Source organism: Arabidopsis thaliana, chromosome 5, assembly GCF_000001735.4.
Source record: "Arabidopsis thaliana chromosome 5, partial sequence".
Lineage (NCBI taxonomy): Eukaryota > Viridiplantae > Streptophyta > Magnoliopsida > Brassicales > Brassicaceae > Arabidopsis > Arabidopsis thaliana.
In genome coordinates, this window is record NC_003076.8 from 3,373,162 (window position 1) to 3,398,406 (window position 25,245).

General features: G+C 37.8%; 9 protein-coding genes and 2 long non-coding RNA genes across 20 annotated transcripts; 5 read left to right on the plus strand and 6 right to left on the minus strand.

The window, feature by feature from the left end:
- Window positions 1-62: 62 nt before the first annotated feature.
- Window positions 63-1,253, plus strand: AT5G10680 (calmodulin-binding protein-like protein; the record flags this gene model as incomplete). 2 transcript variants are annotated; one of them, NM_001343130.1, is made up of 2 exons in its annotated part: window positions 63-212; window positions 309-1,253. In NM_001343130.1, the coding sequence occupies exon 2, from the start codon at window positions 423-425 to the stop codon at window positions 1,146-1,148; it is 726 nt and encodes a 241-aa protein (NP_001318532.1). In that variant the 5' UTR covers window positions 63-212; window positions 309-422. The 2 variants fall into 2 exon arrangements, with proteins under 2 accessions (NP_001318532.1, NP_196629.1); NM_121105.2 differs by having other exon boundaries at window positions 199-1,148.
- On the minus strand, window positions 479-4,418 carry AT5G10690 (pentatricopeptide (PPR) repeat-containing protein / CBS domain-containing protein). Of its 2 annotated transcripts, NM_001343131.1 has the most exons (13): window positions 3,809-4,290; window positions 3,565-3,697; window positions 3,340-3,437; window positions 3,099-3,260; window positions 2,915-2,983; window positions 2,658-2,793; window positions 2,323-2,555; window positions 2,105-2,182; window positions 1,923-1,991; window positions 1,604-1,780; window positions 1,277-1,506; window positions 1,090-1,149; window positions 479-966 (listed from the first exon to the last, which is right to left on the minus strand). In NM_001343131.1, exons 1-11 carry the CDS (start codon window positions 4,169-4,171, stop codon window positions 1,282-1,284), a joined length of 1,743 nt encoding a protein of 580 aa, NP_001332464.1. In that variant the 5' UTR covers window positions 4,172-4,290; the 3' UTR covers window positions 479-966; window positions 1,090-1,149; window positions 1,277-1,281. The 2 variants fall into 2 exon arrangements, with proteins under 2 accessions (NP_001332464.1, NP_568233.1); NM_121106.4 differs by lacking the exons at window positions 479-966; window positions 1,090-1,149 and having other exon boundaries at window positions 1,209-1,506; window positions 3,809-4,418.
- A 72-nt stretch (window positions 4,419-4,490) lies between these two features.
- AT5G10695 (methionyl-tRNA synthetase) lies at window positions 4,491-5,060 on the plus strand. Of its 2 annotated transcripts, NM_001203355.1 has the most exons (2): window positions 4,502-4,702; window positions 4,775-5,060. In NM_001203355.1, exons 1-2 carry the CDS (start codon window positions 4,656-4,658, stop codon window positions 4,857-4,859), a joined length of 132 nt encoding a protein of 43 aa, NP_001190284.1. In that variant the 5' UTR covers window positions 4,502-4,655; the 3' UTR covers window positions 4,860-5,060. The 2 variants fall into 2 exon arrangements, with proteins under 2 accessions (NP_001190284.1, NP_568234.1); NM_121107.2 differs by having other exon boundaries at window positions 4,502-5,060.
- AT5G01815 lies at window positions 4,505-4,945 on the minus strand. Its single transcript, NR_142548.1, has one exon. It is a non-coding gene; the product is annotated as an other RNA (long non-coding RNA).
- Window positions 4,892-5,740, minus strand: AT5G10700 (Peptidyl-tRNA hydrolase II (PTH2) family protein; the record flags this gene model as incomplete). 2 transcript variants are annotated; one of them, NM_121108.1, is made up of 3 exons in its annotated part: window positions 4,892-4,940; window positions 5,068-5,246; window positions 5,332-5,706. In NM_121108.1, the coding sequence occupies 3 exons, from the start codon at window positions 5,704-5,706 to the stop codon at window positions 4,892-4,894; spliced, it is 603 nt and encodes a 200-aa protein (NP_196631.1). The 2 variants fall into 2 exon arrangements, with proteins under 2 accessions (NP_196631.1, NP_001331209.1); NM_001343132.1 differs by lacking the exon at window positions 4,892-4,940 and having other exon boundaries at window positions 5,064-5,246; window positions 5,332-5,740.
- A 54-nt stretch (window positions 5,741-5,794) lies between these two features.
- AT5G10710 (centromere protein O) lies at window positions 5,795-9,797 on the plus strand. Of its 3 annotated transcripts, none has more exons than NM_121109.3 (13): window positions 5,795-6,053; window positions 6,424-6,469; window positions 6,566-6,614; window positions 6,715-6,763; window positions 6,848-6,918; window positions 7,047-7,105; window positions 7,360-7,458; window positions 7,939-7,996; window positions 8,229-8,365; window positions 8,441-8,497; window positions 8,939-9,036; window positions 9,166-9,347; window positions 9,420-9,705. In NM_121109.3, exons 2-13 carry the CDS (start codon window positions 6,458-6,460, stop codon window positions 9,485-9,487), a joined length of 939 nt encoding a protein of 312 aa, NP_568235.1. In that variant the 5' UTR covers window positions 5,795-6,053; window positions 6,424-6,457; the 3' UTR covers window positions 9,488-9,705. The 3 variants fall into 3 exon arrangements, with proteins under 3 accessions (NP_568235.1, NP_001318533.1, NP_001190285.1); NM_001203356.1 differs by lacking the exon at window positions 7,047-7,105 and adding an exon at window positions 7,165-7,181 and having other exon boundaries at window positions 5,846-6,053; window positions 9,420-9,797; NM_001343133.1 differs by having other exon boundaries at window positions 8,939-9,347.
- A 1,286-nt stretch (window positions 9,798-11,083) lies between these two features.
- Window positions 11,084-11,382, minus strand: AT5G01825. Its single transcript, NR_142549.1, has one exon. It is a non-coding gene; the product is annotated as an other RNA (long non-coding RNA).
- Window positions 11,383-12,739: 1,357 nt separating this feature from the next.
- HK5 (histidine kinase 5) lies at window positions 12,740-17,525 on the plus strand. Its single transcript, NM_121110.2, has 13 exons — window positions 12,740-13,008; window positions 13,566-14,378; window positions 14,456-14,512; window positions 14,605-14,832; window positions 14,915-15,008; window positions 15,090-15,296; window positions 15,398-15,528; window positions 15,606-15,655; window positions 15,729-15,910; window positions 16,007-16,110; window positions 16,193-16,915; window positions 17,004-17,168; window positions 17,258-17,525. Exons 2-13 carry the CDS (start codon window positions 13,674-13,676, stop codon window positions 17,378-17,380), a joined length of 2,769 nt encoding a protein of 922 aa, NP_196633.2. The 5' UTR covers window positions 12,740-13,008; window positions 13,566-13,673; the 3' UTR covers window positions 17,381-17,525.
- AT5G10730 (NAD(P)-binding Rossmann-fold superfamily protein) lies at window positions 17,453-20,030 on the minus strand. The gene is made up of 10 exons (NM_121111.4): window positions 19,731-20,030; window positions 19,371-19,488; window positions 19,179-19,267; window positions 18,963-19,018; window positions 18,816-18,871; window positions 18,590-18,683; window positions 18,223-18,302; window positions 18,091-18,133; window positions 17,915-18,006; window positions 17,453-17,840 (listed from the first exon to the last, which is right to left on the minus strand). Exons 1-10 carry the CDS (start codon window positions 19,784-19,786, stop codon window positions 17,661-17,663), a joined length of 864 nt encoding a protein of 287 aa, NP_568236.1. The 5' UTR covers window positions 19,787-20,030; the 3' UTR covers window positions 17,453-17,660.
- A 273-nt stretch (window positions 20,031-20,303) lies between these two features.
- AT5G10740 (Protein phosphatase 2C family protein) lies at window positions 20,304-23,039 on the minus strand. 2 transcript variants are annotated; one of them, NM_121112.5, is made up of 9 exons: window positions 22,872-23,039; window positions 22,608-22,763; window positions 22,246-22,373; window positions 21,931-22,029; window positions 21,674-21,832; window positions 21,431-21,517; window positions 21,239-21,330; window positions 21,066-21,140; window positions 20,304-20,980 (listed from the first exon to the last, which is right to left on the minus strand). In NM_121112.5, the coding sequence occupies exons 2-9, from the start codon at window positions 22,685-22,687 to the stop codon at window positions 20,636-20,638; spliced, it is 1,065 nt and encodes a 354-aa protein (NP_568237.1). In that variant the 5' UTR covers window positions 22,688-22,763; window positions 22,872-23,039; the 3' UTR covers window positions 20,304-20,635. The 2 variants fall into 2 exon arrangements, with proteins under 2 accessions (NP_568237.1, NP_001331413.1); NM_001343134.1 differs by lacking the exon at window positions 22,872-23,039 and having other exon boundaries at window positions 20,350-20,980; window positions 22,608-22,838.
- On the plus strand, window positions 23,038-25,174 carry AT5G10745 (uncharacterized protein). Of its 3 annotated transcripts, none has more exons than NM_001343135.1 (4): window positions 23,195-23,481; window positions 23,569-23,728; window positions 24,484-24,551; window positions 24,663-25,003. In NM_001343135.1, the coding sequence occupies exons 1-2, from the start codon at window positions 23,392-23,394 to the stop codon at window positions 23,632-23,634; spliced, it is 156 nt and encodes a 51-aa protein (NP_001331412.1). In that variant the 5' UTR covers window positions 23,195-23,391; the 3' UTR covers window positions 23,635-23,728; window positions 24,484-24,551; window positions 24,663-25,003. The 3 variants fall into 3 exon arrangements, with proteins under 3 accessions (NP_974764.1, NP_001331412.1, NP_001331411.1); NM_001343136.1 differs by having other exon boundaries at window positions 23,569-23,650; NM_203035.2 differs by having other exon boundaries at window positions 23,038-23,481; window positions 23,569-24,551; window positions 24,663-25,174.
- The last annotated feature ends 71 nt before the right edge of the window (window positions 25,175-25,245 follow it).

The following is a 25,245-nucleotide window of genomic DNA, read 5'->3' on the forward strand; positions in this document are numbered from 1 at the left end:
AAACTGCCTAGTTCTCAACTTATCTCATGAATATAATACTTCTCAGTCTCATGAGCAAGCACATGTCCTCTCTCTCTCTTTCACAAGTTTTTCTCTACTCATTTGAAGTTTATTTACTCTATTCCGACGACCACGACTCCTCTTCATATCTACTCTTTCCGACTCTCTTCTTCTTCTTCTTCTTCTTTTTCCGGTGACTGGAGCAGGAGAAGGTAAAGCTTCTGCCTTTTGACTCTCAAGATTACAAATTTGTTTATTTTTCTTGATGCATGATTTTCGTTTATAATCTCTGTGTTTAAAAATGTCAGATACAGATTCTTTATTCTATCCAGATTCTGGCAGCTAAAGGAAAAGTTGTTTGAAATTTCAGAGTAGTTTGGTCCATTGTGTTGTTGTTGTTGTATGAAAAGAAGCTTTGATAAATGGAGACTAATCAGATTGAGGAAATGGATGTCGAAGTCTTGTCTTCGATGTGGCCCGAAAATGTTGGACCTGAAGCTGACAAACAGTTCAACGTCGAGAAACCTGCTATAGATTTAGACATGTTGAAAGAAGTCACAATCGAAGAGAAACCGACCATTGCAGATTTGACACGGTTACCAGAACTATTGAGTTTGACTCAGCAAGGCTCCTCTCAACTAACCAACCTCGTGAAACAATGGGAGTATATGCAAAACAACGCGGTTCGGCTATTAAGAGAAGAGCTTAAGAATCTCGATAGACAGAGAGAAGAAGCTGAGGCAAAAGAGTTGAAGATCATTGAGGAGTATAACTTTGAGAGCCACCAGCCTGAGTATGTTTCGGTTTTGGATGAGACGAGTGATTTGTTCCGCGGGTTTAGGCAGAAGAGACGAGAAGTGTTGGTCGATAGCAAGAAGATTGAGATCTATGAGGAGTTTGATAGCAAGAAAGTTGATGATGAGGAAAATAGCGAGACAGTTGCTACTACTACGGATATGAATGAAGCTGTGAATTTCGAAAAAAGTAAACAAGAGGAACAGGAAGAAGCAGAAGTTAAAGAGGAAGAGAGCGAAAGCAGCAGAGTGAAAGAAGAAACAGCCGAAACAAAGGCTCAAATAGAAGAATTACCAGAGGAAGGAACAAAGAAGGAAGGGGTGCAAGGGAAGAAGGAATCTCCAACAGCATAGGCTGCAAGAGAACTCGAAGAAGAACAAGGTTAGGGAACAAGGTTTTGTTTCTTGTTCATTTTCTTTCTGACAAAAGTGAATATATTGAAAGAACTAAATCATATAAGAAGCGATAAAATATTACTTACATTCACTAAAGCAGCTTTTGTTCTGATTCAAATAGCCGATACAATTGTGCTCTTGTAAAAGCTCCTACTGCCTTTGAGCTATAACCGCTCCCACTAAAATTCCCGCAGTGAACAACTATAACCATCTTAAGCTTCTTTTCCAAAACTAGATCTACCACACGACCAATCGATGTTGTTGTACTCACACATGTGGGCGGGCTTCTCATCATTGAGACCAATGGCGCATCAAGCTACAAGAAAATAATTAAATGCACAAATATATCAGTTCATCTATCTTTTTTTGTGTCAACAAGTGCTGAAGCGGAACAATATTTTGTTTTAACTCACGTTATTGCAATCCTCCCGATGCAAAAGGCCTATGCAGCTTCCCCTGTCGTCTACAATTGGTACAACTTGCTCCTTGAAAAACCGCATGGCCACATTCTTCAACTGCAGAGTGCCTAGCAGTGGCCGAGTGGCTTCAAATCGAATCATAATGCTTTCTATTGGTTCACTTGGTATCACCTGTGTCAATAGATTGCTGTTAATTACCAAACTTACATCTCAGTATTAGATTGAAAAATTGAGGCAAGTACAGCAAACCACCAAACCTCACATTCTGAGATCATTTGCCTGAATAGAGAGTGTGGGCAATAGATATCTATACCTTACTAAGTAGATGTGGACGCAATATAGACTTGGAAAACCCCAACAATGTTTCTAGGCGGACAGCAGCCTGCGGTTGAACAAAAACCACCCAACTAAGGTTTCACCGGACATAACCGCTTAGTAAATACATGTTTACCAAAACAAAAATCTCATGTCTGCAAATAACTTTTCACATCATACCATGCCTCCACTAGTCGTCCAAGGTATTGTCTTCCACCTTCTCACGATACTTAAAAGAATCCCTAGGGCCTCATCGAGCTGAAAAATAATCCATAAAATTAGTTAAGAGGACCCATAATCATTACCAGACTAGTATCACCAGAAAATGATAGACACCACATAAAGGATAAAACAAATAGAAGGCCCAAATCCAGAGAGTTTATCTAATTCGTTAGTACCTGGCCATCATTGAGAGCTGCTTCCATCAGGAGATTATCAGCTTCTTGTTGAACCGCCTTGGAGATTGATCCTGAAGAATCCGGCCATAAGCGAAGATACAGATTTCTAACCATTCCATAATCCCCTTGGACAGCAAACGCACGCATCATAGACAGGTACAAGTGAGGCTTTGGTCGCAAGACTTCATTAGCTCCACTTCTCTTCAATATCTCACCAAATACACAAAGGGCCCCTGTGAACATATTCAATAAAGACCCTAAGAAGTTACTTCAAGAGCATCTATGTCCGGATGCTGAAAGCAGCAATAATCAGAAATAAATTCATAGTATCATACCGCTTGTTGAACCACACTTCAGCATGGCATCAACTACTGCTGTAAATGCAGTTCGGTCAATGAACACGTTCTCACACAATTTCATTTCCAAAAAAATTTCCTGCAGTGATAACAGATCCGTTGCATCCCCAAACCCCTAAGAAGTAGAATTATCATAAGAGGCAGAAATTGATAACGTTTAAAGCAGAAACTAAAAAGAGTACTAGGCCATCTTCCTACATAATGATCAGATATGTAATGAGATATTGCTGGCTCACCTTCACCAAAGTGGTGTAGGTTACAACATCTGGCTGAAGAAAATCGTCGTAATATTCCTCTGCTTTCTCCTGAATTATATTCAAAACCAAGACATTATAATTAATATGAGCCAAGCTCTACCCCAGTACTACTCTGAGTAACACTTGGAGTATAAAACTGGCCTTTAAAATATACATGTGTGACCTTCATATCATTGAAAAACTTCATAGCCGCATCCAAGTCGCCACACTTAATGCAGGCATGGATCAAAGTATTGTAGGTCAACCTATCTGGCTCCAATCTAAGGCGTAACATTTCATCCAGCAAATTTATTGCAGCTTGCGGAGATTCTGAGTTGACATAGCCCTGAAATATATAACAAGACATATACCATGATGATGCTTCTCTGACCCTAAATCAAATGCAACTATGTGTAAAGAATTACCTTCATCAGCAAGTTATAGATAAGAACTGACGGAGTACCATGATCTAGAAGCAAAATATCATATCGTGCAAGCAGACCATTGGCACGACGTAAATCTCCTGCACTAGATCAATATCAAGTGTTTTTGCATCAGCTTCAGGCCATTTCACTAACACCAAGATTACATAATCAAGATTAGCTGCAGCCTGTTGAGCACGAGAAACAGTTACAGCTTAAGAATCTTACCAGCATTGATAAGAGCGTCAAGCAGACCATAGATAAGAGATGATGACAATTTGGGAGTCCCAGCAGCAGTTCCATACTCTATAGTCTCCAGCATTTGGAACGCTTCATCAATCCTCCGAGCCTTACCCAATCCCTTAACCAATACAAACGATTCGACATCAAATTCAGGTTGACACACGAAATCAAAATTCAAAATTAGAGGAAAGAACCAAAATTCAAAATTAGAGGAAAGAACCAAAATCACCTTCAAGATAGTAGCGTAACTAATAGAGTCGACTCCAATTCCACCAGGTTCCGCCATCTCATGGAACATCCGAAGAGCCAAATCAATATTTCCACAGTGAACGCAAGCTTCGAGAACTGAGTTCATCACAATTGTGTTGAGCCTCCCATACCGTTTCTTAGCGGCTTCTACCTCCTCCACGATCTGACCAAGCTGACGACGGCGCGTGAGGAGAACAATGCGAGAAGTGAGAGGCTTGAGATTGATTCGCCTGGAATAAGGAGTAGCTCTGCGAGGATAACACCGTCGTGTCGGAACAAAGGAGCACGACGGAAGAAGAGGGAGAGGAGTGACAAGAGTAGAAATAGCTGAAATCCGATTCATCTTCAAGGAGACCAGAAGCTACCCATCCGCCATTGATGGGCTTCAAGCTTCACCTTGAGGCTTGAGCTAATCGAAATAGATAACGTTGGAGAGAATCTGAAATCACAGCAACAACAATCAGTCAAGTTATTCTTCACCTTGGCGGGTCGAACAAATGTTACACAGTGTGGAGATTTAACAAATTTGGGCCTTGAGCTTTGAACATTAAAGCCCAATATACTTATATTCAACGTTGACGTGAGTTTTGACTTTTCGTTCCCCTAATCCAAAATTGCTTCTAGATTAAGCTATATCTCTCCAGAACTAATTTTCGACACTGCAACTTTTTTGACGCGGAAACAAAATATGAAATATCCTAAATTCCATGGAGTCTCAATCTCATCCTTATAAATATCATCAAAACTACAACCCTTTTTAACGCGGAAACAAAAAACTAAGAACGGTTCCATTTGTTTTCATTGTCTAGAAGAGAAGAAGAAGAAGGATGTGTTTGGTGTTCGTGTGTGATCAGGACGAGAGGGTGATCGGAAGGTACGCAGCTCCTGGAGCGTGTCCGTACTGCGGAGGAGCGGTTCAAGTGGTTGACGTAAATAGCCAGTGGAGATTCTGCTTCGTTCCTCTCTCTAATAAATCCAAACGTCGTCATCTCTGTTCCACTTGCGGCAAACGACTCATCGTCCATGGCTGAAAACAAAACTCCCACCTCATACGAGATCATTTCTATATGTACATATATCCAAATCTCTGACTTGCTTTGTGTATCGTGTTTCTAAACGTTTGTAAGAAAAAGAAAAGAACATGTCTTCTCTTTTATGATTTCTCTGTATATGTATGAATCATGATTATGAAAATGAGAATTTTAAGAAATTGGGATTTTGGAGAACAAGAATGATCACTTGCAAAGCTTGAGCTTTTTGAAGAAAGAAGAGACTTGGGATTTAGGATAAGGCTTTGTAGCAATACACGTCGGAATATTCTCCGGCTGCTCCATCCATAGCTTATGAGAGATTCCTCCTAATTTCAGCTTCTCTGACAAATTCATCATCTGCGTTTCCCCTTTAACTTCCAGAGTCACCTAATCCCCAAAAAATAAAGTGTTTTAATTAATCCACCATTGATTCCGGCCAGAGAACTCTAAAATTAGGGTCATGTTGACTAACCTTATGCATAGAATCAATGTGCTGCGGATCACAGTACTGAAGCGTGACCGGATCGTCTTTGAACGACCAGATCGCTGCCACTGACGCATGACATCCTTGTGTTACAACGCTCCCAAGTGGCCACGAATCGATTAGATCTCGTCGAAGCACAACGTATTGCACCACGACGTCGTCGGGTTTCTCCGCCGACGAAGCATCGACGACGGCATCGATTTCGCCAGTCTGCTGGCTCATTGAAGGAGAAGCCGTTGTGAATCTTCGGAAATGAGCAAATCGGATCGTAGAATGATAAAACCTAATTCGCGGCGCCGGAGCAGAGAGTCGGCGGGTAACTATCGGGAATCGAAACGCTGCGGAGAGGACGGCGGTCGCCATATGAAAGGAAGACGCACATGGACTTTTGCTATTGGATAAGATTTTTCTTAATGGGCTTTTAGTAGACCCAGTTATTTTCTGATGTCTCCTCAATTAAAATCAAATCTAAATTCGCTCTGGTTTATCACTTAAACGGCATAACCAAACTATTTCATTCGCTCGAAATCCAAACCAAATAAATTGATTCTTATTTTCCTGATTACTCTTTTCTCCTTTCGCGGTTGAGATTTTATGATCTTTCCGAACGAAATCAAGCATTCCGACGTCCGTACACTATCCGGCGCTGCTTAAACCGTCTCTCGTCGCCTGTCTGATCTGTTATCTTCTCTACTCTCCGGTGTCGTTGAGTAATCATTCTTTTCTTCTTCTGATAGAGTTAATTTTCTTTGTTATATGTTTGAGGCTGCTGCACGAAATTTTAGCTGTAATCCTCTGAAAACAAGCTCTGCTGATAGGCATGATAGGGTTTCTAAATCAGGCTTGTTTCTGTTTTGTATCGTTCCAGTGTGTTAATACTGAGCAGAAATCGTGATTTCGCTGAGTATAACTCTTGTTGATTTGGTCGCTTTAGGGTTTTGCTTCTCACTCGTTTTTTCAGTGTTGCAATTTGTTTGAATTATAGAATTACTTGGAAATACTAGCTGATTTAGATGTGATGTATGAACATTGAAAATTTTGGTGTAGAGATTGATTATCAACTTCTCTGCTTTTTGGTAGGAGCTTGGTCAAAAGACCTCTTGATAAGCAAAATATGGGAGAAATGGTAAATTACACACCCTTTCCAGGTTTTTTATTTTCTTTTTCCAATTGTTACCTTGAAAAAGGCAGATTCCACAACATTTGCTTTCGTTGCAAATAGATTGTTTCAATGGACCAAGATATCCGACTGGATACAACACGAGCAAGATGTGAGTAAACAGCTTTTCTTGTGCTTCAGATCCTTTTCTTTCTTTTTTTGGTTTAAAGCTTTCTGGTAATAATTAGTCAATCTTTATGCTCCTTTCCTAGTGTCAAACCTTCTCAAGAGGCATCGAGAATTGTCAGACCGTCTTACTAGGTAGGAAATATGCTTTTGAACTATATAGTTCACTTCTCGATCTTTATGTTTGCTAAGTTTGTATTTGGTGATCATTCATTTTAGGGATTCTGATAAGACAATGTTAGATCGCTTAAACAAAGAATTTGAAGCTGCACGGAGATCCCAAAGTCAGGGTGGGTATGGATAGCTGAATTGCAGAATTGGACGAATTATCTAACTGACTTTTTTTTTGCTTCATAAGTATTTGCTCATCCGTGTATCTATTTTAATCAAATGCTGTATTTGCTCCTATCCTCTGCAGAAGTCTTCTTAGATGGGGAAGAGTGGAATGATGGTTTGTTGGCCACATTAAGGGAACGGGTATGGCATCCATCATTGTGTGCTTCCTTTTATTGTCAACATTGTTGTGTACTTAAAAGAGGTGTTCCAAGCCTTGGTATCTAGTTGAAGAAGACTTAGTAGACACTTTAATAAGGGCAGATCTAGATTTGATTATGTCGTTCTGATAAAAAGAGTTATATGTTCTTTGTGCTATGAAATCTTTTATGCCATCTTTTTCTTTTCTTCTGTTGGCTTTATTGAATTTTTCCTGAACTTGACCATGAACTGTGTAGGTGCATATGGAAGCTGACAGAAAGGCAGATAACGGTAATGCAGGTTTTTCACTAGTTTGTCATCCTGAAGAACGAATTACTTACAGAGTGGGAAATAAGGTACTCCTGAGGTCTTACATTCTTCCAAATTTCTTCTGTAGAGAAATTGATTTTGTTTGTACCCAAGGTCTGTTGGTGTAAGCCTTATCTAAGTCTATATAGCACAGAATTTACCATGATTCTTTCAAGATACCCGCAAGGAAGACTACTTCTGTCACAAAAGATATACTATATGGCTGTAGAAATTTCTGGATAGTCCAAAGGAAACCTATCGTTTTGTTCATTCATCTTGGCCGGATGCAATGTTTGCCTAAAAGATAGATCCAATCAGACCAATCTTGGTTGTATACTTGTATATCTTTGTTGAAGAATGTTGATTGTTGTAATGTTGTGTCTTCCCCCAAATTTTGTAGTTGCTACAAACTTTCCTGATTTTAAAGTTTTGACTGACACCTGGCTAATCTTAAGTTTAGAATGACCTCTCACTTTGAATCGATACCAGGTCGTTTTTGCTTATATATTTGGTGTTTTATCAAACAGGTGATATGTTGCCTAGATGGATCGAGAATTGGAATACAGTTTGAAACATCTACTGCAGGTATTTTGAACTATAACTGGCATTTTGTCACAATTTCCAAGTGTTTTTTCTTTACCAAAAATTATTAGCAGTTATCATAATGATTTTTTCTTCAAAGGTTTCTTACCTTTTGGCGTGTCAGTGAAAGAGAGTTAGCTGTTTTGTCTCCATATTTCTATGTATATGAAGACATTGGGACTTTTCCTAACCTTTTCATCTCCCTGTATATGATAATTAAATCCGTTTTATATAGGAGAAACTTACGAGGTTTACCACTGTGTGCTTGAGAGCAAGTCGTTTTTGGAGAAGATGATTGTGCTTGAGCACACAATTCCTTTCTTTTTGCCGCTAAGTGACTTGGAAAATGATCTTCTTTTTTCGAATGCTAAGGTACCTGATCTTCAGTTTATCCTCTTACTTCCTTGTCTCTTATATGTTTTTGGTTTTAACATTTTTCGATGCCAGAAATTCATCGATAATGTTGGGGATCTCCTGCAAGCATATGTGGACAGAAAGGAACAGGTTTGTCAAAAATCTAGATCATGAGTAGATGTTCAAACTTAGATTGTGCTTGTCATATTGGCCTTTTAAATTGTTGTTTTCGGTCATGACTTCTTAAGTTTTTAACCTGCTGGCTTCTTGTTCAATTTGTTTCTCAGTAAAAATACATCAATATGCTCTCTAGATAGCAATGAAAATGGTACTAAAATCATGTGACCAGTTAACTTGGAGTAAGAGAATCTCAGCACTAATGTATCATCAACCTTGTCAGATTAGGATATGAAATGATTTTTAGATGTATTTATTTTATAATGAAAAACGGGGCCAAATAATCTGGTGTGACTATACCGGGTGTGTTGTTATTCACCACTGTCGGTGAAATATGCACCAAAAGTCTAAAGTGTTAGGAACCTCTTAAATTTCACAAGTTAACCAGGATGCTTCTCCTGAATTTCATTATAGGTCCGGCTTATCAAAGAGCTCTTTGGACATCAGATCAGTGAGATTTATCACAGTCTTCCTTACCACATGATTGAATTTTCTATGGATGATTGTGACTGGTTAGCAATTTCATAGATCCATATACTTCCTCTTAACTGCTGCTACACTAGATATTGATGTGGCCATGTTGCCACTTAAAATTTTGTTTTTATAACCTTTTAAAAAACCAGATATGTTTTGGATTATAGCAAGTTCGTGGTGAGCCTTAGATATGGAGATCTTCTGTGTGAACTTCCGACAAAAGTGAGAATTCTAGTATGGCCAATGCATCATCTGTCGAAGAAACAGTGTACAAGCCCTGGAAGTCCAGCAATCCCTGTGCGTTTACCATTTGCCGAGGATGCTTTCCGGATCCAATCACTACCTGAAGGTATTCCTAGTTTAAATAACGATCTGTTTAAGTTATGTTTCTACGGTTTATTTATTCTTTTGTTCATTGCAGCATACGCAGAGATTATGCCGAACATGCCGAATGAAATTCGGCAATTATTTCAGACTAGTCCAAGCTAAAAGTTGAAGCTGTGTGCAAACTTTCTACTTGTCTCGTTGCTTCGTTGTATGATGTTTGATTTTGATCCTTGTTCCAAACTGTTAAAATAGTGCTATGAAGAATACCTTTTACAGAATGGATTTGTTCTGCTATTCTATTCCGGTTAAATTGTGCTGCTTCATCGATTAGCCCATTACTAACTGCTCGAAACAGAAACAGATAGATGTATGAAGTTTTGTTCTCTATGGCATACTGTGGTTCGATCATATCCTTCATGAATTTACGCACTTGAAAGTCAAAAGTGGCTGTAAATCAACTAAACTTATCTACAATGAGAAGAGATATACATTTGTTTTCTTGGTCCACCATTTAGCAATTTTTCATATTAAAGATCCTAGTTGAAGTAATTAAAAACGAAAAGTATGTTACTAAATATGAAATTACGGTGATGGTAAGGAATCCCGGAGTTGTGTTACCCACTTTGAATTATCTTTTCACAAATCCATCCATGCAAAAACTTTAAGAGTCACTACTTATTTTTGTTGCTGTTCCTTCCCCCATCACTTGTCATATCACAATTTAAGAGATTATGCTCCTTAAACATATCGGAACTTAACATAGAAAGTTCTTGATAAATGAAAAATTTGTTCATTGTTTCAATTATTTTTACTGTATGAAAGAATTCAAATGGGTTTGTACTTGGCAAATTACTTTTTGTATTTTTCAATGAGTTTTTTCTCAAAAAAAATTAGTAGTAATACTCAATATATCTACATCGAATAAGTGACACAAACAAAAATCAACTCAATTCTTCTCTAGATTATGGCCGGACTATCAGACTTAGGATCATAATAAGAGAATGTACACTTTTTCCTTTTTTATAAAACCAGAAAACAGTACATTGGAGATTTACTTTAGATCTATCTTCCTGAGTGATTTATTATTGGAACATATGATTAAGACACTGAAAAGTTCCTTGTCAGAAATATAAATGTAAAGAACTCTGACCAGGGCCCTACACGGGATAGATTATCGAATTTTATTTTAACCCTTTTTAATAATGGAACCCAAAAAAGTAGTATCAAATAATACTAAAATCGACTTTAAAGTAATACTAATCCAAGTGTTATTATGAAACTACTGAAATACCGAAAATTATGGTATAGCCACACACTAATAGAACCTCTTAAACATGTCATCTTATCATCCATCTAACCATCTTAATAAGTTATTTATTCTGTTGGAAAACTAAAATATAGTTTGTATGTTACTCTTAAGAGATTCACGGATGACATTTCCACTCGGAAATTATTATAAATTCTAACAATATAATATTATTGAATTAACAAAATGAATCTATATGGCACCGAGTCATTCATAACAACAATATATATGCCCCCAACTATTGACTACAATAAATCGACAACCAATTTGCAAGTTTTTTTTTTACTTAATCATATGCCACCACGACGTAATCCATGATGGGTTAGTCCAAGGAGGTAAAACTTTCGTGAGATGGTAAATTTCTCTAATAATCTTAAAGTAGTCATAATGTCAAACCCAACTTTGCACACACATGTATTATGTATATGAATATAATATAATAATGTACTAAGTAAATAATTAGGAAGAAAGCTGAAAAGTATGGTCCTGCTTTAATCGAGAATTAAACAAATCCGGTATTTAAGGATTGGTGTCCCCATCCAATTAATATCTCCACATTCTCGTCTTTTCGTCCAAAACTAAAAAAAAATAACAATATCCTTAATCTCCTTCACCACCGTCCATAATTTTTGGCGCGAGAGCAACAAAAAAAAAAAAACACGACAAACAGAAGAAACTTGTTTGAAAATGATTAGACCACGTGTTAGTCAACGGTAATTCCACGTGTAACATTGAGGCTGACGTGGAACATGTGACTAACCACATCACATGTTTCCTATTAGCCACTTACGGACGGGACAAAAGCCTCCGAGCGCCGTTCAGATCGGGACTTAAGACACCAAAAATGGCTTAGCTGTTTTCTTAAATTATTTTAATTTAAAGACCCTTTAATTTATTATTATTAGTTTTGATTATTGTGTGTACTATTACCACTAGTTGCTAATTTTTTAGTATTTAATTTATTGATATAGAAATGGGATTGATTTCAGACAACTAATTTTGTGCCAATACAGTTGTTGTCCGCTCCATTGAATTGTGAGGATTGGGTCTTATTCATTTTTTCTATTAGCTTTTCTCGTGTTTTTTTATGCGCAAGGTGTTCAAATTATTGATCATACTAGTTTGCAACTGAAATTGAAGCGTAGAATATAGTTTAAGATTTGGGTGATTAATACAAATATTATACTACTAGTTACGATACATTTATTTGTGGTACTACATGTGCTTTCTGCTATTCATGAAACAATGAATGTCCCGACCCAATTCGAATATTTGTGTACTTTCGTCAACATTGACATTCTATAGACTATATATTAGAACCACATGATTATACATTTTAAAAAAAAATCTTCTTTTTTCGTAATGAGTAGTAGTACAAAAGGCAAAAGAAATAAATCATGCATTCGTTACTTATTGACAACTAGAAATAACTATAATTATGTTTAGTTATTTTCATTATCGGATCATCAAATCATCTAATATATTTTTCCAAAAGCTTAACATTCTACAAAACTTTACAACACAAAAATTTATATATATGATTCAACTTAAAAATTCATGAGCTAAACAGAGTTGCTCTGTTTCGGAAAATCATTCTAATTACGTAGAATAAAACTCACTTATATAAATCTACTAATCAAAGAGTTGTCCAGTTTACTGATTAAGTAGCCAAATCATGAATTAATAGTGATCGTCGTCGAGCAAATTAAAATCCAAATCTATAACAATTATTGACGCCACTTCTAGTTACTCCTCAATAAAGGAAGTTGCTAATACTTAATTAAAAAATAGTGTGACTATCCTCAATATACTCGGAGCGTGACGTAAACGCGCCGCCTTATAGCTTCCGTCGTCAACTCTGTGAGGTATAAAAGACGTAAGGAAAAGCAGAGAAACTGGAGGAAAAAAAAGAACAGAGAGAAAGAGAGAAGAGTGAATTGTGAGACAGATCGAAACGTGTCAATCTGTGTGTCATTCGATAGTAACTCGGATTCGGTCTCAGAAAGAAAACAAACGTGCACACACAGAGCAGAGAGACAGAGTCGCCATTAAAATATGTCCAACTTAAAAATGTGAGAAAGAGAGAGAAGAGAAGAGAAGAGAAGAGATGAATATAATATACATTGACCTCTCTGTCTCATGAGCAAGCACATGTCCTCTCTCTCTCTCTCTTTCTCTTCTCCGTAAAAAAAATTACCAATCTTTCACAATTCATTCACATGCTCCTCTCTCTTTCTTCATTGGCTATTCTCTTCCCAATGCTCATTTGAAGTTTATTTACTCTACTCCCGACGACCACGACTCTTCTTCAGATCTACTCACTCCTTCTTTCTCTCCTTCTTCTTCTTCATTTTTCCGGTGACCGGAGTCGGAGAAGGTAAAGCTTCTGATCCCTTCCCCTTTCCTCCGGCATACTCGTTCCTCTGCTTTGTCTTTCGTTTTTTTCATTTCTTTCTGTTTCAGCCTTTTGCATCTCGAGACTTCATGATTACAATTTCTTTATGTTTCTCAATGCAAGATTTTCGTTTATAATATATGATCACTGATGTCAAGAATAAATCACCAAAGATTTTTTTCTTTCCATATATTTTTTCCGATCATCGCTCAAAAAAAAGTTTCATCGTTTAAATTTATTTTCAGATTTTATCGTTTATTGGTGAATTTTATGATCCTAGTTGATAATTCAATCTGAAAAAAGAAACTGATACAGTTTTCTTTTTGAAGCTCTGCAAATTTCTGATTTTTAAGCTCGAATCATATAATTTGAAGTTTCCCGCTAATGTTCAATCAGAATTGGTCCACACACTTAGTTGTTGTGGACCCTTTGCAAAATTCTATTTTAGTTCATTATTTTTCACATTTTACAGATCAAGATTCTCTGATGGAGATGGTTTGTCCTGACTCTAACCTCTGTGTTTGAAAATATCTATACAGGTTCTTTATTCAGATCAAGGTTCTGGCTTAAAGAAAAAAGTTGTTTGAATTTTGAGATTTGTCTGGTCCATTGTGTTGCTGTTGTTGTATGAAGAGAAACCTTGATCAATGGTCTGTGAAATGGAGACTGATCAGATTGAGGAAATGGATGTCGAAGTTTTGTCTTCGATGTGGCCCGAAGATGTTGGAACTGAAGCTGACAAACAGTTCAACGTCGAGAAACCTGCCGGAGATTTAGACACGTTGAAAGAAGTTACTATCGAGACACGGACCATTGCGGATATGACACGGTTACCAAACCTATTGAATTCGACTCATCAAGGCTCCTCTCAACTAACCAACCTTGTGAAACAATGGGAGTATATGCAAGACAACGCGGTTCGGCTGTTAAAAGAAGAGCTAAAAAATCTCGATAGACAGAGAGAAGAAGCCGAGGCTAAAGAGTTGAAGATCATTGAGGAGTATAAGTTTGAGAGCAACGAGCCTGAGAATGTTCCGGTTTTGGATGAGACGAGTGATTTGTTCCGCAGGTTTAGGCAGAAAAAACGAGATGCCTTGGTCGATAGCAAGAAGATTGAGATCTATGAGGAGTTTGACACTGTTGCATATTGGAAACAGAAGGCGTTGAGTCTTGAGAAAATGCTTGAGGCGAGTACTGAGAGAGAAAGGCGATTGATGGAGAAGCTGAGTGAGAGTTTGAAAACTATGGAGAGTCAGTCAGCACCGGTCCAAGAGCTTACTCAGAATCTTAAGAGAGCTGAAGGTTTCTTGCATTTCATACTTCAGAATGCACCTATTGTTATGGGCCATCAGGTAAAGTAAAAGGTGATTCTTGATCTTGTTTTCGATCTTTTCGACTTTTCTGATTCTTTGTTACTTATGAGTTTCAGGATAAAGATTTACGCTACTTGTTCATCTACAACAAGTATCCTAGTTTACGGGAACAGGTTAGAAGAAAACTTTTTCTTCTGTTGGATTTATTGAATCATTCTCTGAGGAAATGTGTTTAAATCAAAATCTGTTTCTTACTATATTTCAGGACATTTTGGGAAAAACAGACGTGGAGATATTCCATGGAGGTGGAGTTAAAGAATCTGAAGATTTCAAGAGAGAAGTTCTTGAGAAAGGAAAAGCTTCAAAGAGAGAGATCACATTTACTACAGATTTATTTGGATCAAAGACGTTTTTGATATATGTTGAGCCTGTTTACAACAAAGCTGGCGAGAAAATCGGTATAAACTACATGGGAATGGAAGTAACTGATCAGGTTAGTTAGCTAAAGATTTTTGAACTATTCTATAATCTATGTTCTCATTTTCACATCTTCACTGGATCTTCCTGTGTTACAGGTAGTGAAAAGGGAGAAAATGGCGAAACTTAGAGAAGATAACGCTGTGAGAAAGGCGATGGAATCAGAACTGAACAAGACTATTCACATTACAGGTTTGTTCAAGTTAAGCAGTGAAAGTTTTAGAAAGATTAATGAGAAAACTAGACTTAGGTGTTGTGTTTTTTCTTTTGCAGAGGAGACAATGAGAGCAAAGCAGATGCTAGCGACGATGTCTCATGAGATAAGGTCACCATTGTCAGGAGTAGTGGGAATGGCTGAGATACTTTCAACTACAAAACTGGATAAAGAGCAAAGACAGTTGTTGAATGTCATGATCTCTTCTGGTGATTTGGTGCTTCAGCTAATCAACGACATTCTTGATCTCTCCAAGGTTGAATCAGGTACAATATACTGTTTTCAAAGTTTTTGATCTTGTGGTGTGGTCATTGTTCAAATCCTCGATTACATATGTTATTTTTTGGTATTTGTGTGTTCTTTTTAGGTGTGATGAGATTAGAAGCTACAAAGTTTCGACCAAGAGAAGTAGTGAAGCATGTGCTACAGACAGCTGCAGCATCGCTGAAGAAATCTTTGACATTAGAAGGAAACATTGCAGATGATGTTCCTATTGAGGTTACTACACATTTCAGAAAGAGTTAAATGTGGCAAAAGTCTTTGTGATCTTAACTTTTTTTCCTTTAAATGTTTAGGTAGTTGGAGATGTTCTAAGGATTAGGCAGATCCTCACCAATTTGATAAGGTTCTTTACCTGATTCCTGTATTATTTGCATAATGACAAGTTTCGGTTCCTGATTTGTTCAAACGTTTTGCAGCAATGCTATCAAGTTTACACATGAAGGAAATGTAGGAATCAAACTCCAAGTGATATCAGAACCATCCTTTGTGCGGGATAACGCATTGAACGCAGACACCGAGGAACACGAACAAAACGGTTTGACCGAGACTTCAGTTTGGATTTGCTGTGACGTATGGGACACTGGAATTGGAATCCCAGGCAAGCAAGCAATTCTGACAAATGAACATGAAAAGACTAAAAAACTCCAACTAACCTATATATTAACCTGGTTCATGTTTTGGTGTTCTTGTGCAGAAAACGCTCTTCCATGTTTGTTCAAGAAGTACATGCAAGCAAGCGCTGATCATGCCCGAAAATACGGTGGGACTGGTCTCGGACTTGCTATTTGTAAACAGCTGGTAAGCTATTATTAGGATTTTACAACACTACAGAAGAAACTAATGAAGCTCGTTATCCTAATCTTTCTCTGTTTGTTTACAGGTTGAGTTAATGGGAGGCCAACTCACTGTGACAAGCCGGGTGAGCGAAGGTTCAACGTTCACATTTATATTACCCTACAAAGTTGGAAGATCAGATGATTATTCAGATGATCAAGATGAGTTCTCTGATATGGCGGATCAACAATCTGAACCAGACGATACAGCTGAAGGATATTTCCAGTTTAAACCGCTCTTAGGATCGATATATTCGAATGGCGGACCGGGGATCAGCAATGACTTCTTACCTCATAAAGTCATGCTTACTAGTCCTATTAAGCTCATCAATGGTTTTGTCGCTGATCCCTCTAATAACACTGGACAGAGCGAGATGCTACAGCTTGAAAACGGTGGTTACATGGATGAATCTAAACTCGAAACCAGTTCTGGTCATTGCCCTGAATCAGCTCACCAATATGAGAATGGAAATGGTCGATGTTTCTCTAAGGAATCTGAATCTTGTAGCAGTTCACAAGCTAGCTCAGAAGGTGGAACCTTAGAAATGGAGTCAGAGCTCACAGTTTCATCTCATAGGGAAGAGGAAAAAGCCGAGACAGAAGTAAAAGAAACATCAAAGCCAAAGATTTTGCTTGTGGAAGATAATAAGATCAACATCATGGTTGCAAAGTCGATGATGAAGCAGTTAGGCCATACCATGGATATTGCTAATAATGGAGTTGAAGCCATAACCGCGATTAATAGCTCTAGCTACGATCTGGTACTCATGGTATGTAAATTTTCTTAGCTCTAAGGACTTGTCCTTTTCAAATTCACTTATATTTGAAAAAGGCTTATAATTCATATTGGGTTCACAGGATGTGTGCATGCCGGTGCTCGATGGTTTAAAAGCTACAAGACTGATCCGTTCGTATGAAGAAACTGGGAACTGGAATGCTGCAATAGAAGCCGGAGTAGATATATCGACATCGGAGAATGAACAAGTTTGTATGCGTCCCACAAACCGGCTGCCTATAATCGCGGTCAGTACTTCTTTTTTGAATACTAAACACAGAGATCTAATGCATAACTTGAGAAAACTGATAGTCAGAATGCGTTGTGGAATGTGCAGATGACGGCAAATACTTTAGCAGAGAGTTCAGAAGAATGTTATGCAAATGGTATGGACTCGTTTATTTCGAAACCTGTAACGTTGCAAAAACTGAGAGAGTGTTTGCAACAGTATTTGCACTGAGATTTCAGATTTTTGTGTTTTGTAGATTAAGAAATGGTTGTGTTGTATATAAATTGTGTAGGAAAAAAGTTTTGGAGAGCTACTAAGTAGCTTCCTCTTTTTAGAGATGTATAGTTCAATAAATAAATAAAAGCTTCTCTTCTTTATTTATTTGTGGGAAATTTCTGGCGAGAGAAACAAGTAAACATTTTTGTTCCCACCATTCGAATCCAGCAGAGTACTAAAAGCAGCCAAGCTCTACAAAACGACATTGAGCATACTTAAGCTTTTCAAAACGGACTTATCTCGATTTCTGTTGGCTGTAACGTTGTATTCCATGGACATCCACAATCCCGGGAGGGAACACTGGATCTGTGGCTGCTCTAACTGCGACTTTTGCAACCGATTCAACATTCACCGGAGGTGTGAACAAAGGTCCGACTAATGGAAGCTGGTTCAGAGGTTTTGCTTGTTGAAGAACCTACATAAAGCCACAAACATTATGAGTAACGAGGTAATCTTGAGGGATATTGCTATAAAGAGAGGATCTCTTACCATCTCCATGGGTGAACCAAATACTCCTAACGGGATCTTCATGCTCCCAACACTGCGAGTTCCATATATAAAACCAGGTCGCAAGATTATACCTGCACAACATTCACCAAAACTTCAAATGTAAAAAACAAACGAGTTTCAGAGAGAGTTTTGTAGATGTACCACGAAACTTATACCTCCATATGCAAATCTTGTGAGCAGCTCGGTCTCAGCAGCTCGCTGTAAGGATGAAATGAAAAATTCTTAAGCCAGCTTATACTAACCAAAAAGGGCTATGAATAGCTGTAGTTTGAAAAGTATATGATCACCTTTCCCTCATAGTATCCTCTCAACAAGTAGTTGGCTAATCCGAAATCCGCAGCAGAAATATAGACAAATCTTTTAACACCTGGTCAACGATGGGAACACAATTAAAATGCCAGTAAACTCTCGCTAATCCAATATATGCCCAGCTAATATATTTCCAGGAAGCCATGGTTTCACATAACATTTCAGTGCTCCACTTATCCCTACGATCAACTATAATAAATTTTGAACCATTTGGTTCTTAGTATCATATGGTCACTCAGTGTTCATCTGAGATAGATATCTCAAAATAATTACATGGCTATCAAAAGAAAAAAGATTGGAAGCATTTATACAGACCTGATTAATGCAAACTAGAAGAACTCATACCTTTTTCTGAGGCAGCCCTAATTGCGTTGATGTTTGCAGTCCCGTTAATCTTATACATATATGAGTTTGAACCAAAACCACCAACACAAGAAATCTGCAATGATTCATTTCGAATTACTTTCAATAATGTACAATCTACAAAAGCAGTACTGCTTCAATAATTAAAAGTCTGTAGCAGTCATCAAATCTCTACATCTATCCCTGCAAACAGAACAAAAAGACATACCACAGAAGTCACTCCCTCAAGAGCATCTTTCAATAAATCAGATGATAGAAGGTTTCCTGGAAACAAAAGTGAAAAGCAAAAAGAATATGAACACGCAGGAAAAAATAACAAGTTCCTACAAAAATGTTGAAAAGTTAACAACAGTACCTTGATGCCATGTTACTCTGGAGGCCCAGGACTCTTGTAAAGACGACCTACCTGACCTAAAACCCATACAAATGGTTAAATGCAATCCCGTAAATCAACATCCAACGTAGATCAGATTTCAATAAATGAGAAGCTTTAACTGTGATCCACAAATTTCAACCAAATTACATTTGATCTAAGACATGAGTTAACTCCCTACAATCAAAGTTTAGATACCTGCTAAGGCTAGAGACAGATAAGCCGCGATCTAAAGCTTCTTTACAGACATGTGATCCCACAAAACCATTTCCTCCCAGGACAAGCAGCTGACAATAGAAATGAAAGATAAGTTCCAAGATCATGATCATCATTACAATATCTTTACAAAGAATTACTATGTAAGATCCCCCAAAAGGCCAATACGTATACCTTCTCAGTAGGAGGTGGAGGCACATGTACAGTCTCAGCTTCTTCCACATTGAAGGGCTCATCAATTTTGTTAGAGTCTGTCGAGAGATACCTCCCGCCACCAGAGGCAGAAACAAACCTAATGCAACATAATCCATAAGCACAGAACAGTAAAGCTAAAGTCAAGTATCTGAAATTTCACAAAACACTCAATTGCAACCCAAATCACCTAATTGTTAGAATCTAGATCATGAGACCAACCTAGCTACGAGTAATTACCAAAACAAATGCACATTTCCTTCAACATCCTACTAATTGATGCTTAGAAGACGATTAAGGTGCGATCAGAGTTATTAAAGAGCTGGGGAAGAGACTACTCACCGTATCTGGGAAAGAGACGATTGATAACGAATCAAACGCGAAACGATTGTCCTCATTTTCGAATCGGAGAAGAAGAGAAAAAGCAATTCGACGTAGAGATGAGAGCTAACAAAAATGAAAAGTTTGTAAGAGGAGAGAGTCCGATGGCGATGGAAATGGAAATGGAGAAGCTCACGGCCAAAATAATCACAGCAAAACGTCGAAAAGAGCGCTACGACCGTGAACACGTCGCCTCTTACCAATGTGCCACGTAGACCCTGACCCGAGTATCCGAACCCATGGGAAGCCACGAGAGCCGCGCGTGGCTTCAACACGAGATCATTGGCTATAAATTGGGCCGAAATTAATTGGGCTTATATTCTAATGGACCTTATATGTATGGTCTGGCTCGCTCCGTTTCAGTAGAATTCACCTTTTGTCATTTAATTTACGAGAATGCCACTTGCATTTTTTCCAACACTAACAAGTAACAACAATCCAAATCCAAATCCAAACCCAAAAGAAAGAAAATTAAAAGATTCTTGTTCTGGATGATGATGGGAACATTTGGTACATGCATGGAGACTTGGCGAGTTTGATAATGAAAAAATACAACATTCTTAATTTCTTAATCAAGTAATATTTACAAATTTCAAATACAAAGCTAGATGAAAACGTCAAACGCAAACCTCATTTTTATTTTTTGAATAAACTATCATGAAATTTAAAACATTTACACATAAACAAATACAAAAGTCGATGCATGTATTATATACACACAAACGTAATCATAAACTTAAAACAATCGTATTAAATACATCTTCAATCCTAAATGCAAACGCGATCAACGATCAGTAAGTTTGTTTGCCGTGTTTGAGGGAAGAGAACACTGTCTTTAGTTCCTAGAGAATAGAGGGAATCGCTATTTATACCTTGTCGGTCACTGAATTCCTCTCAAGGGTCAGTGTATCAGTTGAGCGACTTGCAGTGTCCGGTTTTCGATTCGTTACATTCTCTGGTTTGTTCCCTGAGCCGATCTGGACTTGCTTAGCTTCATTCGATGAGATAGCAAGGTCTCCAAGTGGAGGCATTTCCTTGGCTTCCTTGGAGGAGGAAGAGCTAATGTGGCTTGATGAAGCTGACTTCTTCTCCAAGAAACGAACGACAACACATGTGATGTTATCTGCACTTCCTCTCTTTATTGCTTCACCCACCAGTTTTTTCGCTGAGTCCTCGGGATCTTCAACTTCCTTTACCATTGCAACTGCTGCCTGCAAAATATGATCATGTATTATTGTAATTAAATTGTTGGAGTAGGAAATAGAAGATGTTAAAGAAGCAATTCACTTCACAGACCTCATTAGAGAAAACATCCCACAGTCCATCACTTGCTAGAATCAAAAACTCAAGAGTATCATCAATCTTTTCTTCCTGTATTCAATGACAAAAGTTTGAGAAATTTGTCAGCTGGAGACAAAAGGGGACAAAAAGATTATGCAATGTGATTCTTAGAGAAGTGATGAAAAGACCTGGATTTCTGGATCAGCAACAACATATTGCTTCAGAAGCCGATCACCAAACGCACGAGAAACTGCAAGAACTCCTCCTACCCTCCAAGTTCCTATTTAGTTTATGAATGAACACACCCCTATAATTAGGACTATATGTTGAAAAAAGCATGAAGCAGCAGAAATATAGTCCTATAGTTTCTTGCTACTTACCTGCCCACATCACAAATCCACCAGCATTCTCAATCCTTTCACGTTCATCACTTTGGTCCGGTTTATGGTCCCTTGACACAGCAATGGCTGCAAGGTACAGATTTATGAAAAAAGGTATTATCTATCAGGATACTACTACATGATATTGGTGGTGCCATACAAAGATATTGCTTACTTAACATTACAATGATATCCACCAAAAACAAAAAAAGATAAGTCATAACGGATCTCATAGAAATTTACCTTTTCCGCCTCTGCTGATAACAGCTCTAGAATCACCAACATTTGCAACAACTAAACGGTCACCAACAAGAATAGCTGTAGACGCAGTAGAACCAGCGTCTCTATTGTGACTATTTTCTGACTTGAGAAGTTCGGAGTCTGTATGGTTATAAGCATCAGCTGGAAAACATTGAAGAAAATGGAATGTAAATTAGAGTCCTGCTGCATCTACAACAAATTGTTTTAAAAAAGCTTTGCTCATGATTTTTTTACAGTACTTATAGCTGATTTGGTGTCAGAGATAAACTTTGGGTGGGTGATCAGATTACTGAAAAGATGGCGCTTCACGTACTCAGCTGCTCTGGCTCCACCATGGCCTGGCAAAACAGTAAGTAACATTATTAATTTCTTGTTTTCTAATGTCAATACTAAGATATAAGCTACGTTACAGCGAGAACACGAAGTTAATTAGCACCAAGACCAATCTTAATGTCATGACTCCTGGCACAAATGAACTATCAGGATTCATAAACCAGGCTAAGTTTCTCAAGAGTAATGTATAAGTTCTTGTTAAGAACAGAGAGGGAAGATACCATCAAAAACTCCAAATAGACCAACTATTTCTCCATTGATACCGTCGATCCTAGTTTCAAAAAAGTCTTCCATAGATGATCTCTTGCCAGCGGAGCTTGCATATCCATAGCTAAATTTTCCATTCTGGCTGCAATAGAATCATATCATGTACAAAGCACAATAAACATTTAACACACCAAAAATCACACTTTATGATAGGAAAACAGAATGAACCAGTGAGATAAATCGAATCGAACAAGGTGAGAAAGAAACTACAATCACAGGATCAAAATCAAATCCAACATAATTAGTTATTGGTTCAAGTAATTTCATACTCACAAGTCACAACAAAGAAATTAAATTCGAGATTGAGATTAATGACCTGAGACCTCCTCCGCTCGCTGGAGCTTCAACAGTCTGCGGCTGGTTGGAATACGACAAGGCCAAGTCCAAGTATCCCATAATTCTTCAGAAATTTCAAACGCGTATTCGGTATTCTTCGAATCAACAGATAATCTGCCCGGAATCTTCTTCTAACCTAAAATTGAATCAAAAACGGGATCGATATCAACAATCACGATTTCGGAAACTCAGAATCGAGCTAAACATTTTCAAAAATGAAAAAAAAAAGTTTTAAAAATAGTACCTGAAAATTCCATGAAAGAATTAGAAGAGAGAAGTGAGAATGATGGGAGATTCATGGTTGATTCCTAGTTGAGAAAAATAGAGAGAGAGGGAAAGAGAAAAACAGGTGATCGACGTTAAGAGAAGGGAGCATATTCCGGCGAACAAATGGATTTATTTGCTAAAAATAGAAAAAAAAAAAAAAAAGTAGAAAGAATCACAAGTCAACCAAATTTGGAGGATGTACCGAAGCTGACACGTGTCACGTAAAGCAAGTGGAGTAGTATCACGTGGGTCCTTCACAAGTCCACATGTACCTTTATAATTATTGGCAATTGGGCTAATGGGCCTATTGTTTTCAGCTTGACTGGAGTAGGGATAAGTCTACTCCTAGTGCCAAACAGCAGCTAAAAACTTGCAATCGGAGAAAGAGTGTGAGCTGCTGTACACATTGATACTCCCATAGTTACTGCTTCTCGTCGCCGGAGGAAACCCAACGGATCCGTTTTGAGATCAAGAAGAAGTTCATTTTATCGTCTTTCATGGCGAAGGAGCAGCACTTACGACCTTGGTTTCTGGATCTAGTACCGGCTTTGGTTGTTTTGCTCGCCGCAGCTCATGTCATCGCCTTGGTACTTCTCGTGATCTTATAATTTTTTTTCTCTTTCTCTTTTTATATGTTCTGATCTTTCGAATGGTTTATATCTTGGGGCTCGCAGGGTTACTGGATTTACAGATTGGCCACTGATCGTCGAGCTCAGAGTCAGAGAGGCAAATTCCACTGAAGAAACATTCGAATAGGTTCGTGATCTGAACTACGGTGGTCCAGAAATTTCAACAGTTGGTGGATTTTGCTTCCGATCTGATATTTGCGATTAGGTGGGGGTTTTGTGATCATTGATTTAGTCGCTTATGAGGATTTCGGAAATGTTTGCTTGGAATTCCGCCTAACTAGAAGTGATTTTGAAGATACTGGTTAGATGGATCATATCAGCTCACGAGTTCGTTTTCACCTATGTTTTAGCTTCTTTTTTTGTCAACCACACCTATGTTCTAGCTTATATTGACTTTTATGCAGCTTTCAGGTTCTTCTAGATAGATTTTGTAGAAGTTTCAATCATCGTTTCAATACACTAGTGTAAATTGAAACAATACCAAGAGGGTTTTTGTGTGCCTAATGGTTGAATTGCGTTCTTGAGAGGAGGCCAGTGTTCTTTGTTCTTGACTCCTCTCAATAACACCTTTGAGTATCATTCAGTGTCAAAGAGTATTGCTGTCCTGTGATAAATCTTTATAAAGAGTTCAGAGACTGCCGAATGCGATTTCAACTTAACAAGATTGTCCGTGTGTTAACACTTAACATATTAGTTGGTCTTTGATCGAGTACTTAAGTATAGGATTGAAAGATTCGAGGGAGTCTTTGGTATTGGGTTTGCTTGGGAGCTTTAGGGCATGGGAGAGTAAATGATGCTCTGGAATTCATCTGTAGGTTTTGGTTTGTTCTTTTGCTTCTGAGTTTCTTGTTTGTTCATTTTTTCTCTGTGGAAAAAGAAAGCAGAATCAGTTTTGGTTCTTATCCCCCTGCTTTCTCGTTCTATGTTTTCGTTTGAGTTTCTTACTATCGTCACAGACAGATTATTCATAGGTGCTTTTCATATGGCAAGTAACTACCCTTCACTGGTGTTTCACACATTGTCTGATGGTAAGGCCAAATTTCAATGTTTATCCATTTGTGTTCACCAAGACAGAGTTTTAGTCTTTCTATATTAAAACTAAGTATATATGATCTCTAACCAAGAGCCTACTACTGCAGGGCCCAAGAGAACCGACCAGAAGATGTAACCAAGAGTAGAAAATTGTCTTCGGAAACCATTTTATTTAGCTGGAAATGGTTGTCAGCTTTTAAAACAAAGTTCACAATGTGGATTTGTATAGGTTGTAAGTTTTGCTTGATTAGAAAACGGGGATAAACAAAAGGATAATCCCTTTTCATGGCAGGTTTAGAAGCTCTAAATATGACTTAAATCACACAATCAAGCATTTTCCTTTGCTTATTAGTTTTTCTCATTTCATGTTTCCTTAACCAGTTCATTGATTTTGCCTGTCCATTCTTGACTTGTGGAATGTAGTTTTTTTGTTTTGTTTTACTTTTGCTTGGTATTATGTGACAATTCTTATAAAAGCTTGTATTTACTGGCATAGATTCATCCCTTAAACTCGTAGTGGCTTAGTCTTTAAAAAACCGCGTATCCAATGTTTGATTATAACCTCTCGTGTCTTATGTGCAACTGTTTTCATCAGTATTAATCCAAAATTTTCCGAAAAACCTTCCCAGGTGAAACAGATATTTATTCTTTTTAACGCTTTTCTTACGCGGAACGCTGTTTGTACTTGCA

Excerpts from the sequence above, each read along its gene's own strand:
- AT5G10690 (NM_001343131.1), bottom strand. The coding sequence starts at position 4,171 with ATGAATCGGATTTCAGCTATTTCTACTCTTGTCACTCCTCTCCCTCTT. Across the intron at positions 3,698-3,808 it reads GTTACGCTACTATCTTGAAG|GGATTGGGTAAGGCTCGGAG; the intron begins GTGATTTTGGTT and ends GTATTGGTTAAG. Across the intron at positions 3,438-3,564 it reads TGACGCTCTTATCAATGCTG|GAGATTTACGTCGTGCCAAT; the intron begins GTAAGATTCTTA and ends GATCTAGTGCAG.
- AT5G10695 (NM_121107.2), top strand. The coding sequence starts at position 4,656 with ATGTGTTTGGTGTTCGTGTGTGATCAGGACGAGAGGGTGATCGGAAGG.
- AT5G10710 (NM_121109.3), top strand. Across the intron at positions 6,919-7,046 it reads ACGGAGATCCCAAAGTCAGG|AAGTCTTCTTAGATGGGGAA; the intron begins GTGGGTATGGAT and ends TATCCTCTGCAG. Across the intron at positions 8,498-8,938 it reads ATGTGGACAGAAAGGAACAG|GTCCGGCTTATCAAAGAGCT; the intron begins GTTTGTCAAAAA and ends ATTTCATTATAG.
- HK5 (NM_121110.2), top strand. The coding sequence starts at position 13,674 with ATGGTCTGTGAAATGGAGACTGATCAGATTGAGGAAATGGATGTCGAA. Across the intron at positions 14,379-14,455 it reads CTATTGTTATGGGCCATCAG|GATAAAGATTTACGCTACTT; the intron begins GTAAAGTAAAAG and ends TATGAGTTTCAG. Across the intron at positions 15,529-15,605 it reads CAGATGATGTTCCTATTGAG|GTAGTTGGAGATGTTCTAAG; the intron begins GTTACTACACAT and ends TTAAATGTTTAG.
- AT5G10730 (NM_121111.4), bottom strand. The coding sequence starts at position 19,786 with ATGAGGACAATCGTTTCGCGTTTGATTCGTTATCAATCGTCTCTTTCC. Across the intron at positions 19,489-19,730 it reads TCGTCTCTTTCCCAGATACG|GTTTGTTTCTGCCTCTGGTG; the intron begins GTGAGTAGTCTC and ends ATGTTGCATTAG. Across the intron at positions 18,007-18,090 it reads CACAAGATTTGCATATGGAG|GTATAATCTTGCGACCTGGT; the intron begins GTATAAGTTTCG and ends AATGTTGTGCAG.
- AT5G10740 (NM_121112.5), bottom strand. The coding sequence starts at position 22,687 with ATGGGATACTTGGACTTGGCCTTGTCGTATTCCAACCAGCCGCAGACT. Across the intron at positions 21,833-21,930 it reads TGACACCAAATCAGCTATAA|CTGATGCTTATAACCATACA; the intron begins GTACTGTAAAAA and ends AATGTTTTCCAG. Across the intron at positions 21,141-21,238 it reads TTGCTGATCCAGAAATCCAG|GAAGAAAAGATTGATGATAC; the intron begins GTCTTTTCATCA and ends CATTGAATACAG.
- AT5G10745 (NM_203035.2), top strand. The coding sequence starts at position 23,392 with ATGGCGAAGGAGCAGCACTTACGACCTTGGTTTCTGGATCTAGTACCG. Across the intron at positions 23,482-23,568 it reads CAGCTCATGTCATCGCCTTG|GGTTACTGGATTTACAGATT; the intron begins GTACTTCTCGTG and ends TGGGGCTCGCAG.